General features: G+C 38.1%; 1 protein-coding gene across 2 annotated transcripts; it reads left to right on the plus strand.

Annotated features, from left to right (window-relative positions):
- Positions 1–3604: 3604 nt before the first annotated feature.
- On the plus strand, positions 3605–9806 carry LOC126597197 (uncharacterized). Of its 2 annotated transcripts, none has more exons than XM_050263965.1 (6): positions 3605–3760; positions 4127–4261; positions 4365–4558; positions 5066–5150; positions 9167–9232; positions 9320–9806. In XM_050263965.1, exons 2-6 carry the CDS (start codon positions 4178–4180, stop codon positions 9410–9412), a joined length of 522 nt encoding a protein of 173 aa, XP_050119922.1. In that variant the 5' UTR covers positions 3605–3760; positions 4127–4177; the 3' UTR covers positions 9413–9806. The 2 variants fall into 2 exon arrangements, with proteins under 2 accessions (XP_050119922.1, XP_050119923.1); XM_050263966.1 differs by lacking the exon at positions 3605–3760 and adding an exon at positions 3930–3948.
- Positions 9807–14760: the final 4954 nt, after the last annotated feature.

Here is a 14760-nt window from a genome sequence, read left to right on the forward strand (position 1 = left end):
GCTTCCTATCAGAATTCATTCCATACTCAAACGTTCTATGGTAATCATAATATAATAGAAATAAAGCTAAGGGATAGGTCGATTACTTGCGCCCCAAGTAACTTCGGACTTCTTGTTATCAAAGCTTGTCGTGGATGGGTTAAGTCCACATAAGGTTCTTTTTTATGCCTTGAGGCCAAGGACTTTTAAGTGATCAAATCTTACATGCCCGAGGGCTTCGAACTTAGATCTGGTTTGAACTGTGAAGACATATTCAAATCGGATTCAAGCACTGAGAAAGCCTTTTAATAGTCATCTTACTAGAAATAACTTGAATATAACTTGAAGTATACAACATATTGCTAGGTTAATGAATGAAAAGACAGAAACAAAAAGGGTCGGGCAAGGTTTAACCTTGTCGGGCAAGGCTAATCGTCTTGCAACTTCCTATCTTTGTGGTTTATCAAGGGGGTTGAGAGCTTTAGAAAATGGGTAAGGAGATGAGTTTACAGAAAGAAATCGATACTACAGCAGGTCCTTGACAAGGTAGCAGAGCTATTACAAAGGGTTTATCCTAAGAGGGATGAAGGCTTGGGCTGACTACAGCTTCATTTTTAAGGCAAATCTGGCTTTGAGCAGAGTTTGTGCTTGTATTTGTTTGTTTGTTTGAGTGTCCTCAACTCTGATTTCTCTTTCTTCTTTTATAGACACTTTGGCTTGGCCTCTTGTAGCAGTAATCTTGCCCGAATGCGGTTTGAATGATAGTGACTCATCAGCTATTTACTTGTACTGCCATTGTAAAGTACTTTTGGGCTGATTAGATGGCTGGTCTATACCACTTGGTCTTTGGGTAGGTGAGCAAGTGGTTCAAATGATCTGCACCTAGTCGAGAAAGGCTTTTTCTGCCTTCTGGGCTTCAGCTGGGCTTCGGGTTTCTCTCCTCTTTTTGGGCCATCTCCCTTTTGAGCCCAAAGTTTAAGTTTTAACCCAAACACTACTACTCATAAAGACCCCTACCATGCAAGTTGTTCCACTCTGAATGGCAATCAACACCTGTACTCACAGGTTGTAAATTTAACAAGCGCCATCACGCAGCAAACAACATTGACAAACTTATCCTTCTACTGGGTTAGAAATAGAGTATTCATTATTTGCTTCACTTCTCAATAAGTGGAGGCCTTGATGAACTTCTTAAACAGAGTTCAAAATTTCAGAATGGATCCAGGCGGTAGTTCGACATACCACTTCATGGAACTTCGCTTTAGAGTGGAGGGGAAATTTTTGCACATCAGGGGGTCGTTGTTGCTATACAAGGCCACGGCGTTCTTGTATGACATGATGTGGCTAGAAGGGTCAGGGTTCCCTTTGAAATACTTCATCAGAAGTTGAGTGAATTTTCCATGCAGAGCCTCCCACACCAAGTTTGTGGATAATGGGTTGTCTTCGATTTGCGATCAGAGTATGTCATCGGAGTAGACGTGGCTCGACGTTGAAGGATCAAAGTTGAGCCATTTAGGGCTGCTCAGGGGTGCTTTCATTTTAGTCCTCACACCACGAGACTGCACCATTGACGACATCTCTGCATCGGTCACACCGGCCCACTAGGGCGTCTCAATGATGACTATAATGGGATTTTCCAAAGTATTCAAGAAACCCATTCTGGTGACCGATACTTCGATGTTGTCTCGAGGTCTAGAAGACTCGAGGCTTAATAGGTGCCTCTTGATGTCGTCAAAGGCAGCTCGATTCGCTAACCTATATCAGAATTGTTCCTCTACAAGTCCCTCATGGTGTCAATCAATCCCCCTGAGCATCTCTCTAATAGGATCAAAGAAAGAGCGTAAACATGTTATGGGTAGGGGAGCTTTCCTCTGGAATAGGAGTTAGAGAAGAGGCTCCAGCAGCGGTGGCGCTGACTTCGACAGTGGTAGGGGCGATCTCGACAGTAGCAAGATTAGCCTAAATCAGGTCGGGCTGGTCACAATGATCAGCCATGATGTGGGTTTCCATGGGAATATGAATTTTAAAATCTCAATGAAAGCACCAAACTGCTTGACCTAATTTTGTGCAGGTTTCTAGAGTGAATCTGCAAGAACAAAGATAAGGCAAAGATCGTGATACCAGACGTCAGAGGGGGGAAGGGGAGGGATTGGTCTCAATGTAAGTGCTCAAACGATCAAGTCAATATTTAAAGAAAGGATAAGCAAACTATTTTAATGAGATCAGAGTGTCTAGTCTTTTGTGAGGAGTCGAGTGGCTTATTTATAGGCATCTTGAGCTCCGTTCTTGAGTGCTTTGCCAACTATCTTACTCGGCAAAGCAGTTGGAGTTAAAGGTGCGACTCAGTGCGCTCTGCTACATCAGCAGCATGGGTCAAAGGTTTGTACCCTGTGCAACATGGGTTAGAGTACCATCAGTCATACCAATCAGATCGGCAATTGGGATTAGGTAGTTAGGATCTAACTGGGGACTGATAGGGTTTGAGTGGAGAGTTGTTGGATGTGATGCTGGAGACCTACGCGTATGCACTCCGGTAGGAGCCTATAAGGTGGTGGACCACATGATCTCATTAAGACTCTGGTTGCTATGTTCGTTTAAGACTCCTTAGGTAACCACCCTGTGTCGATACTTCGTTGTGGTACGACCTGGAGTGACTTGTTCATTCTGGAATGGACTGTCAGAATGAACATGACCCTAGTTGAGAAGGGGACTCCACTTTTGTACAAATCACTTTGCCAAGAGAGGTGGGAATTATGGTCTCACAACGGCCATAGCATACTGTGCGAAGTAGAAGTACAGGAGGAAGATGGTTGCTCCTTGCTTGCTGGGATATTTATTTTGTATGTGTCATTTTTGTTTTGTTTTGTTTTTTTTTTTTTTTTGTTTTGTTTTTTTTTAAAATAGGAAAGATTAGAAATGAAAACTAAGAAGTGGTAGGGTAGAAAATGTGGGCAATAGTCAAGTTGATTCTAAGTAACTGGAGGTTGTAGCAGAGGAAGCTTGGTTGAGTCCGCAGCCATGGCTAATACGTTAATAGAGAAATAACAATCTTTTTTATTTTGGATAACAAGGGTTTAAATTCGAACTTTTTTATCACAGGACTGTCTTTAACTACCTTATCACCACGATGACTATTTAGTCAATTAGGCAAAGAAAAAAATAGTAATAATAATTAAGGTGCTCATTGGACACATGTCGTATGTTGATTGGCTGAATAAGAGGATCATTTATCGATCACGTGACAGAGAGTGAGACAAAACATCTCTCTTTTCTTTTGCACAAAAAAAAAAAAAAAAAAAAAGACCTGAGTTGTCTGCCCTCCCCATCCCATACCCTTATCATCCTCTCTTATTTATGTGGTTCTACGTACGTTTTGTATTGATTTTTTTTTATAGAAATAATAAGACATAAAACAATGGAAAAGGTATGGGATGAGAAGGGCAGACAATCCAGGTCAAAAAAAAAACGGAAAATTAATGAAAAAAGTTTGAAAACTTTGAGTTTTAACGATAAGGAAAAAATAAAAGGTCAAGTGAATAGTACTAAGATTGATTTTTTTTGTAAAAATATAGTTTTTCGTTAAAGTAAACAGTACCAGAGTTTTTCGTTAAAGTTAAAAAAAAAATAAAAAACAAAATCAGAAGCACAGCAGCCGCAAAAGGTGGATTTTCCTTTTCCTCGCTTCCTCGAAATCTATTTTCCTCTTAGAATTCACTCTATAAGTCCAAATTTTATGCGGCTTATGCCCACTAACTCAGCGAGACAAACTCTACAGTCGACGGTATGTTATTCTTGCAAATTGAAGAAACCCCAATTTCGAGTTTAAACCTAATTGGGCTTGATTCTTGCAAATTGAATCTGTATTTTCTGATTTCTTGTGGACCTATATTTCTCTTGCTAATTGTTAGCTTTTCTGTTAATTACTGCATTGTTTTGTTCTTGGTGATGATGATTTATTGTGGTAATTAGGTTAGTTGTGTTTTGAATTTTGACACTAAGGTCTTATTTCCTTTATAATTTCCATTTTTATTCGGTTTCTGGGGTGAACCTGCGCCCTAGTTTCAAAAAATGGAGTATATGTAGACCTGCTCATTCAATCTGTTGAAGGTCAAATTCATCCATTACATAACAATGTTTTCTTTAACAGGCTTTCGATTTTGTTACGGTGACAGTCCCTCGGAGAGTGGATTAGGCAGAGATGGCAAATCAAGGTGCAAAGAAGCGCAGAGAAGAGAACGCCCGACACATGGCAAATCTCCGTCGCCTGATCATAGCCTGTAATGTAAGCCTTAGCTGACTGTAGTAGTGGTTATACATAATTTCATGCACAAATCCCATGCTAAGCTTAGTGATGCTGATGTTGTGTTGGGGACATGACAATGTAGGTTTTTTATGTGCTACTAAGGATGCTCATCTTCCATTCTAGTTTCGCCTGGAAAAATTGGGTTGCTTTGCTTCTCACTTCTCTTGCTTATTACTATCCCTATCAACAACTCGCTCAAATGGCAAATCCTTCTTATGGCGATGATGGGGAACTTCTGGATGGTGGCTTTGATATGACTACTGGTGGAGTATGTGGGTATGTTTTCGTTTTTAGTGACATTTCTTATCATTTACAACTCCTTTCTTATTTTGTTCATTTCTTTGCTGATAATTTTAAAAGAAATAGGATAGTGCTAAATTATAGGAATACAACACAGATAATTCCAAATTGTAACTATTTCAACTTTGTGTTATGTGCTTCTCTCATTGGGTACTTAATCAAGTATGGTACTAAATTGTGTGATTTATGTTCTCAAATTGAAAAGTTCTTTATATACAACATTAAAGCTGGTAGGCTTTTAGAATTTGTAGTATGGCAATGATTAGAATACATGGTGTTTTTCTCTTATTTGGGAATACAACATTGAACAAGCAAAACCGGATAATTCCATGTTTCATCAATTGTCTCTCATCTACGCTAATGACATCTAACATCCCATACAAGTATACATGCGAAGAAATGTGACATGTATATTTGGGGCATTAACACACACAGGTTTTGTTCATGGTAAAATCTTGACTTTTGGTTGGTCATGCTTTGCAGCTATTTGCATGATGTAATCTATATCACAGGCTTCGTGCAAGTCATGTCCATAATCTCTGGAAAATTTTGGTACACGTATCTGCTGGTGAGATCTCATTTCTTGCTGCCATGCATATATATACCTGCTTAGAACCTTGCTTGGATGCTCTCCAAAGAGGTGGGCACTCATCACCAATCCTGTGTTTACTTACTAGGAATGAGAATCCAAGGTTTAGGTATCATTTTCATTCCTATCATATCTTGTATTTACTAACACACAAGGAACAAAAAAGTAAGTGGGTCGTACGTTGAAAATATGTATTTCATTCCCAATTTCAACTAGGTATTGTTACCAACGGGGGCTTGTTTATCCCTACAGCAACAACAACAAAACCTTTTCCCACTAAGTGGGGTCGGCTATATGAATCCTATAACGCTATTGCGCTCGGTTCTGTGTCATGTTCTCCGTTAGATCTAAGTACTCTTAAGTTTTTTCTTAGAGTCTCTTCCCAAGTTTTCCCCTTGGACCTCTGTCCCATATTTGCATCTTCTAACCGGAGCGTCAGTAGGTCTTCTTTGCACATGGCCAAACCACCATGACCGATTTTTTCTCATCTTTCCTTCAATTATGGCTACTCCTACTTTGCCTCGGATATCCTCATTCCTAATTTGATCCTTTCTTGTGTGCCCACACATCCAACGAAGCATCCTCATCTTCGCTACACCCATTTTATGTACGTGTTGATGCTTCACCGCTCAACATTCTGTGCCAAACAGCATCGCCGGCCATATTGTCGTCCTATAAAATTTTTCCTTGAGCTTCAGTGGCATACGGCGGTCACACAACATGCCGGATGCACTCTTCCACTTCATCCATCCAGCTTGTATTATATGGTTGAGGTCTCCATCTAATTATCTGTTCTTTTGCAAGATAGATCCTAGGTAGAGAAAACGGTCGCTCTTTGGTACTTCCTGATCTCCGATCCTCACCCCTAACTCATTTTGGCCTCCATTTGCACTGAACTTGCACTCCATATATTCTGTCTTTCATCGGCTTATATGAAGACCTTTAGATTCCAACACTTCTCTCCAAAGGTTAAGCTTCGCATTTACCCATTCCTGAGTTTCATCTATCAACATTATATCATCTGCAAAAAGCATACACCAAGGAATATCATCTTGAATATGTTCCATTAACTCATCCATTACCAATGCAAAAAGGTAAGGACTTAAGGATGAATCTTGATGTAACCCAACAGTTATGGGGAAGCTTTCGGTTTGTCCTTCATGAGTTCTTATGGCAGTCTTTGCTCCATCATACACATCCTCTATAGCTTGGATATATGTTACTCGTACTTTTTTCTTCTCTAAAATCCTCCCAAGAGACATTCTTGGGACCATATTATACGTTTTTTCCAAATTTATAAAGATCATATGTAAATCCTTTTTCGTATCTCTATATCTTTCCATCAATCTTCGTAAGAGATAGATTGCCTTTATGGTTGAGCACCCTGGCACGAACCCGAATTGGGTGTCTGAAACCCGTGTCTCTTGCCTCAATCTATGCTCAATGACTCTCTCCCAGAGCTTCATTGTATGACTCATTAGCTTAATACCCCTATAGTTCATGCAATTTTGTACATCGCCCTTATTCTTGTAGATAGGCAACAAAGTGCTATTTCGCCACTCATTTGGCCTCTTCTTCGTTTTCAAAATCCTATTAAAAAGGTCTGTGAGCCATGCTATACCTCTCTCCCAAGACTTTCCACACTTTGATTGGTATATCATCTGGGCCCACTGCTTTTCTATACTTCATCTTTTTCAAAGCTACAACCACTTCTTCCTTCCTGATTCGGCGATAAAATGAGTAGTTTCTACACTCTTCTGAGTTACTCAACTCCCCCAAGGAAGTATTCCTTTCATGTCCTTCATTGAAAAGATTATGAAAATAACTTCTCCATCTGTCTTTGACCGCGTTCTCTATAGCAAGAACTTTTCCATTCTCATCCTTGATGCACTTCACTTGGTTTAGGTCTCTTTATCTTCTTTTCCCTTACTCTAGCTAGTTTATAGATATCCAACTCTCCTTCTTTGGTATCTAATCGCTTATACATATCGTTATAAGCCGCTAGCTTAGCTTCTCTCACAGCTTTATTCGCCTCCTGCTTCACTATTCTATACCTTTCACCATTTTCATCGGTCATATCCTTGTATAGGGCTTTACAACATTCCTTCTTAGCCTTCACCTTTGTTTGTAACTCCTCATTCCACCACCAAGATTCCTTTTAGTGTGGAGCAAAGCCCTTGGACTCTCCTAGTACCTCTTTTGCTACTTTTCGGATACAACTAGCCATGGAATCCCACCTTTGGCTAACTTCCCCCTCTCTATCCCACACGCATTGGGTGATTACTTTCTCTTTGAAAATGACTTGTTTTTCTCCTTTTAGATTCCACTATCTAGTCCTTGGGCACTTCTAGGTTTTGTTCTTTTCTCTCCCGGTATAACTTTGCTTTCCTCATTAGAAGAAAATCTATTTGTGGTTTTGCCGATCCACTCTTGTAGGTGATCACATGTTCTCTCTTCTTAAAGAAGGTGTTGGCTAAGAAGAGATCATATGCCATTACAAAATCCAAGATGGCTTCCCCAAGAGGGCTTGTTTATCCCTACGAGGACGATGTGGGTATCATTCCTTTCCCATATCTAATGTAAGTGAACATGCCCAAAGTGTGGTTAACCTTGGTAATCTAGAATCTTCTTGGGAAAAGGGCCATGAGAAATTTAGTGTTTGACTTAGAAGGAAAACTAATCTCGTTTAATTGGCTCTATCTCCCATGTTTCACTGTTACTCAGTCTTTGAGTAATGGCTCATGAAATCTGGTCCCTTTTCACTTTAATTTTAGCTCGTGCGTTCCGATGTCAGGTTTTGGATGATTAACACATAACCATGGCCATGTTTTCCTTTGGTAACTTTATTGTTGTAGGACCTTAATTGGATGAGTTTAGATGGCGTCACTAGAAGATTTTGACAACTTAGGTACTAGAAACATAAGGATCTTTTTGTTCTAGAAAATTTTCAGAATAATTTCTTGCGTAAATCGCCAAAATGATCCCTGAGATTTGCATAACTCATCACTTTGGTCCCTGAGATTGTCCACCATCCATCATTTTGGTCATTCCGTTAAAAACTCTGTTAAGTGTCCCGGAGCTCTTGGCCTGAACTAAGGCAATTTTCAAAGCTTCGTAACTCAATCGTTTCTTAACCAAATTCGATCCATAATATATCAAAATGAAGATAGGAAAGTGTAGAACCAGATTATACCTATTTGAAAGCCCAATGGTTGCCGGAGATAGCCGGAATATGACATCAAAGTTACTGGTCCGCGGGAAAACTATAAAACTCTTCGGAAACTGGGTAAACTTTAAACGTTCATAACTTCTTCAATACTTAACGAAATCAAGTGATTCAAAAACGAAAATCATACTTCTCAACGAGACGAAGAGAATAATACCTTTTTCGACGGCTAACTCGTAGTGGTTTGGCCGGAAAACGGTTCGAAAGTGGCTAACTCGAGACCAAGACAGCCAGTTTCGAGCTGTTTTCCGACCAAACTACGGCGAGTTAGCTGTCGAAAAAGATACTATTCTCTTCGTCTCGTCGAGAAGTATGATTTTCGTTTTTGAATGACTTGATTTCGTTGAGTATTGAAGAAGTTATGAACGTTTAAAGTTTACCCAGTTTCCGGCAAGTTTTCAAGTTTTCATTCGGACCAGTCAACTTTGAGGCTATTTTCCAGCAATCTTCGACAACCATTGAGCTTCAAAATAGGTATAATCTTATTCTACACTTTTCTATCTTCATTTTGATATATTATGGGTCGAATTTGATTAAGAAACGATTGAGTTACAAAACTTTGAAATTTGCCAAAACTTCCAGCCAAGAGATCCGGGACACTTAACAGAGTTTTTAACGAAAGGACTCAGGGACCACTTTTATCTATTTGGAATCTCAGGGACCAAAGTGATGAGTTATGCAAATCTCAGGGACCATTTTGGCTATTTACCCTAATTTCTTTGTGTGAGAAAGAAATAGCTGTTCTACATTTTGTTTTGTTGGTTTCCAGATACCAGGTTTTGGAGCATACAAATCATTTGGTTTCATTAGAGGATTTATGTCTCAAGGTTCAGAGGTACCCTCTCTTGCTTCTGTAATTGCCTTATGGTAATATAGTTTTGATATTCTTGGAATGATTTGATATCGCTTGTATAAATATTAGGGGGGTGTTGAGGATGAAAAGACTCGGAAGAAGAGGGAAAAGTTGGAGAAGAAGGCTTCAAGACCCCAGTTTGTCAAGACAAGAAACAGATAATGTACTTTGAAGGGACTACTCTTGCGCTTGTACCATCGAGTTTCCTCATAAATGAATTAAAACCAACCACTCTAAGATATTGACTCAGGCTGTTCAAACCCAGGAAAAGTATGACCGAAGGCTACACTCACATTTGAGTACTGCTAGTATGAGATGGTGTCTTGTTTGAGTATATGAACTGTGTAATTCTGTTTTGGATGCCTCTAATATTTGAACTGTAATGTGTACATTCCGACTCGGATATATTTAGCGAACGGATACTGCTTCCCGTTTGGGCAACATGCTTTAACTGAATCGCTCAACGAATATTCAGTGTGGCTGCTGATATTGTCGCTTTTGAATACTTTTTAGAGATTAGTCTCAAGATTGATATAAATCTTGAATTTTTGCTGTACGCTCGCATGTCCTCGGAATAGTTCTTGCCCTATTTTGTAAGTTTAAGCAAAAAAAAAAAAAAAAAGGGGAAATTTTGGTATTCCAATCGAACATATTACCATATTATTTCCGATAAATACACGGTAAACCATACGACAAGATTGCATCTTGTGTTGAATAGTTGAATAGTTAATTAAGAATTGGTTTTTACTACTTGTGGAAACACTTACAACTGAACAAGGTAATTGTAGCGTAATTGTAGCGTAGATAGCTCAAGTAAGGTCGTCCTCCATAAGGTTTGATATGGCAACTTCTGTTTAAAACCAATTCTTAATTAACTATTCAACATAAGATTTAGAAAAGTTTGGAATTGTGAATTTAAACAATAAGGACAAGTAATAAAATATCTAAACTAATAGTCTTGGAAAATCAAAGTAAAAAGACACTAAGGTTTAACTGTCACCATTAACAATCATACGTAGCTCTAAAACTTACTTATGAGTTAACACACAAACTTTGAAGATTAGATTTCCTAATACATATTCTACTCGTGATATTCAAGCTAGAACATATATAACATGCAATCTGCCTATGATACTCGTATCAAATAAGAATATTTAAGACTCATTAAGTTTTGTGAAAACCTTTTTAAAACCATGCAAGCCTTAAGAGCGTGATATTCACCGTAAGTGAACTTACAATTATCAAATCACAAGAAGCTCTATTCAATTTCAGGGCGGTATTCCAACAGAAATTGTATCAAATTACTTGTATAAACATCATTATAGTGATCAACCATCAAGATATGTTTGTACCTGATTTTACGCCATCGACCCATGCAATCGAGACCGTTGAATGGAGGAGTTAAGATAACTTCTAATTGATGTTAATCGTGATATTTATCTAACAGTTTTATTAGAATTATCTTGACATTTTCCTATGCAAGATATGTAGATAAAAAGAAAAGCCAAGAGCCATGAGTTGGATCAATGAACTATGATTTTGCATGGATATTGAGATAACAATATTGGTTAGAACCGTTGGATTAGAACGTAGTTTCCAAGTAAATTTGAAGATAAGCCCAAAGGATAAGGATCAAGTGTTCGCAAATTTGATCCTATACTTATATATTTCAAAGGAAAAATATCAGGTGCATGACATGGCTATCATTAAGGTATAGCACCAAATATTCCAAGGATCAAACACGATAGTTACGATTTGAATATCAAGCAGTTTGTTCCTATAAATACAAGGCATTTTGCAACGTAAGGGGCCCTTCTACTCAACAAATAACCCTAAACTCTCTACGCAAAAACTCTCGCTCTACGAGAAATCCCTCTCTCTTTTATGAGAAGACACACTACCCTAATCCTCCTATAAACACATATTCAGTGTGGACTAACAACACTGTGTTTGTTAAGTACTACGTTTAATGTTTGGCTTCCTTTGTCAAAAATTGTAAATGTTACCACACATACTACCTTATACACTACAAAAGATTTGAATCATACATTTGCATTTGCATATCAAGCTTATTTTTCCAGATTCCTTTTGTTTAGTGTAGTTGTCTAATCAGAAATTTTGTTTGTTATCCAACTGTCTAGGCATGCAAATTAAGATAGCCCACATGGGCCATCTGACACTTTTTCCCGAAAATGGATTTTCAGCCCCAGATCTCTTTAGATTGATTTTACACATGAAACCTGGCTTTTCATCCCCGCTCTTTGTCTAAAACTCAACCCTCTTTATAAAGCCATTTGAGGGTTCATTTGTTGTTGGGGTTTGAGATTGGAAAAGTTTTTGAGAGTTTAATTTTCATCTCTATCTCAAATCTCCTAAGAGAATCAAGCAAATTTTATGCGTAATGTTCTTCATCGAATATTTCTAAATCTATCTTTAAAATTGCTTGCTTAAATTCTTTTTATATGCTTAGTTGTTTTGGCTAGGAGTTTTACATTTTTAGAAAAGAGTTGATTTTAGCTTTGAGCTACTCTTGTGTTCTTACTTGAAAACCTAGCCACAAAATCACACTCATGCACTAAAACCCCACATCATTGCATATTAGGGTAGCATTGTTTTTGTGATTTTGATTTCTGTTTTAGGTCAAGTTTTTCCAAGTTACAAATCAGTGAATTGACCTGTTTTTTGGATTCTCATTAGTTTCATCTTTCAAGTGTTTGACTGATGAATCCGACTAGACATCAAATCCAGATTTGCACATCATTGCCATTGCCATATCATCATATGCATAGTTTGTGTGTTGGTCTCAATGCCACAAGGTGAAGAGTTCAGGAGGAGCTGCCATCTTGTGAATACTGGAGACAACACTATTTTGGTGCCACAAGGTGAAGAGCTCAGAAGGAGCTGCCACTTCGTGAAGACCGATAAAATCCATCTTGTGTAAGGCAAGGTTGTGCACAAAGGTAAAGCTGCTTTGTAGATAGAAATCTAGGAATTGAGCTTGTGTGGTCTTTGTATGAACCTTGATTATACTAATGGATTGGACTCAGTGGAGAGTCCTCGGTTTTTTAACCCAAAGTTGGGTTTTTTCTGGCCAAAAACTCCCTTGTGGTCAATACTATACATAGCATTCTTTATGACCAAATAACCATTGCTAGAGATAAATGTTGTAGGATTTGCTAGTATTGACACGTTATCCAAGTAAACATAACTCAATAATCAAAGCTAAAACATAACTGAAGATCACATTGTCTTGTTTTAGCTTTATAAGTTTGCTTGGTTTATATGCTTGTGGGCACCTAACAATTTGTACTCTGTTGACTAATATGTTTGATTAGTCAGTACAATTGAATTCAAAGTTTACACTACATATTATGAGCAAGAACTGAATTGTTGTTGACTAGGATAACTTGTAGTGAACTAAGTTTGATTTGTAGATTTGCATTTGTATAACTGATACGAATCTGTACTTAGTTTACTGGTGAGCTTGACTAGTCAATTCAGCATGCTTTAATTCTTAATTGCTTTGTCTTTGTTGTTTGCATAATGATCTGATATGTAAAAGTGTTCAAGCTTAGGGATTATTATCATGAAACTAATCTAGGCAGTTTCTGATTAGTTGAACATATTGGTCAGTTAGGTTTTGCTTCTGCAACTACACTTTTTATTATTGACTAACTTGTAACTAGTTGACTAGCTCATTTGACTAGTCTACTGTACAAAGTTAAATTTTTATTTGTAAGAGATTTCGCATAGACCCAATTTCAATTGGTATCAGAGCCTTGCTCAAGATATACATCGAGTGATCTCTGGGAGTTATTAGTATTTGGTGGAACCTAATAGAATGGACTATGCTGCATGGTGTGAAAAGTTTCAAATCTTTTTGAAGGCACAAGATTCAATTGCAGTTGATAACCTCATCTTTGAATGGAAGGCTCCCCAAGGATTATGGATGGTGAATCTATTGAAAAAGCAAAGTGTAATTGGTCCCCAGGTGAAGTCACATCGGTCATGGCTAGTAGGAAGCGAGGAAGAATTATCAGTCATTCGGACATGCCTTCTATTAGTGACCATGGACCTTGTCTCTCTTGTGGTGGTATTAGGCATCGGGTTGCTGAGTGTGCAAACAACAAGAAACCAAATTTGAAACGTGACAAACCAATGATGGCTACCTAACGTGAAAGCAAGATTGAAGAATCTGTTTGCTCTAACAGGTCATTAGATGGTAAGGAGAAAGCCATTGCCTTTGTTACCTTAGTTGAAAAAGTGTCTCCTGATGATGATGAAATTATGTTGAATGTTACTAAAGAAATATCGCATCATGATCTCTCTATCATGTGTGACTCTCTGTTTGATGTGACGTGTTGTAAAATTGGACAATGCTGAGCTAACCAAGAAGGTTTATGAGCTACAAAAAGAAGTAGAGTATCTCTAACTAGTCAGAACAGAACTGAGGGAGAAAGTTACTTTTCTTGATGCTCAGCTCTATGGACTAAACGAAATGGCTTTTATCTGTGATGATGAAGATGAAATAGATGATCTTACTGCTTTTCTTGAAGCTCAGGTTCAAGAATTAATAATATCTTAAGAAAGACTATTACAACAAGTTCATGTGTTGAGGGCCAACAATAAAATGTATCATAAGGTCAACTTGAAGCTATCTTTTGAATTGATTAAGGGTATGTACAAAGTAGATTGTTTGATTCTTGGTGCTGAACGATCCGACAAAATGCTAGGTGTTGGAAGTCTATGTGGTGCCAAGAATAATCTCGGTTTTGTGGAATGCGGTTCATGTTTTGTGGGCACAAGCACATAGATTCTGGATGAATCTTTGCCTATGTCTCCTATGGTTTGTACTTCTTTAAAGACAAGACCTATTCCCACATGTTATCACTGTGGTGAACTTGGTCATATTCAACCTAGGTGCTGAAAACATTCCTCAAAAAGGAAGAATGACTTGAAGAATCAAGTTGATTGACTAGCCGTGGAAGTCAACATAATGGCTCAATTTGTTAATTCTTCTAGCTCTGGCAATATCAAGTCTCGTCCAAGTCATTTTTTGAAGAGTTTCTGATAAATGTCTGGTTGCTCACCGTGTTTTTTTTACGTCTTAAAACCAGATGTTTGGAACTTTGATAGTGAGTGTTCCTGTCTTCTGACTGGTGAAAAAGATGTCTTCCTGCAGTTTGCACATGTTAATAGTGATGAGTTTGAGTTTGGTGAATGATACATGGGTCAGATTGTTGGAAAATGGGTAGTCAAGATTCTTGGTCTTCCTCAGCTTGAAAATGTATATTACGTGGCTGGTTTGAGATCCTGCTTTCTTAGCATCGACCAACTATGCGTTATTGTTGCCGATGAAGTGTGTTTCTTGAAGACATGTTGCATAGTTAATGATAAAAATGGAACAAACTTGCTGGTTGTTTCAAGATCAAAAGAAAATTGATGCTCTCTTGTTATTCCTAAAGGTGGCATGTGTTCAGATTAGAACAAAGAAATTGATAAATCAATGG

The sequence above is a fragment of the Malus sylvestris genome, chromosome 13 (assembly GCF_916048215.2).
Source record: "Malus sylvestris chromosome 13, drMalSylv7.2, whole genome shotgun sequence".
In the NCBI taxonomy this organism is placed as follows: domain Eukaryota; kingdom Viridiplantae; phylum Streptophyta; class Magnoliopsida; order Rosales; family Rosaceae; genus Malus; species Malus sylvestris.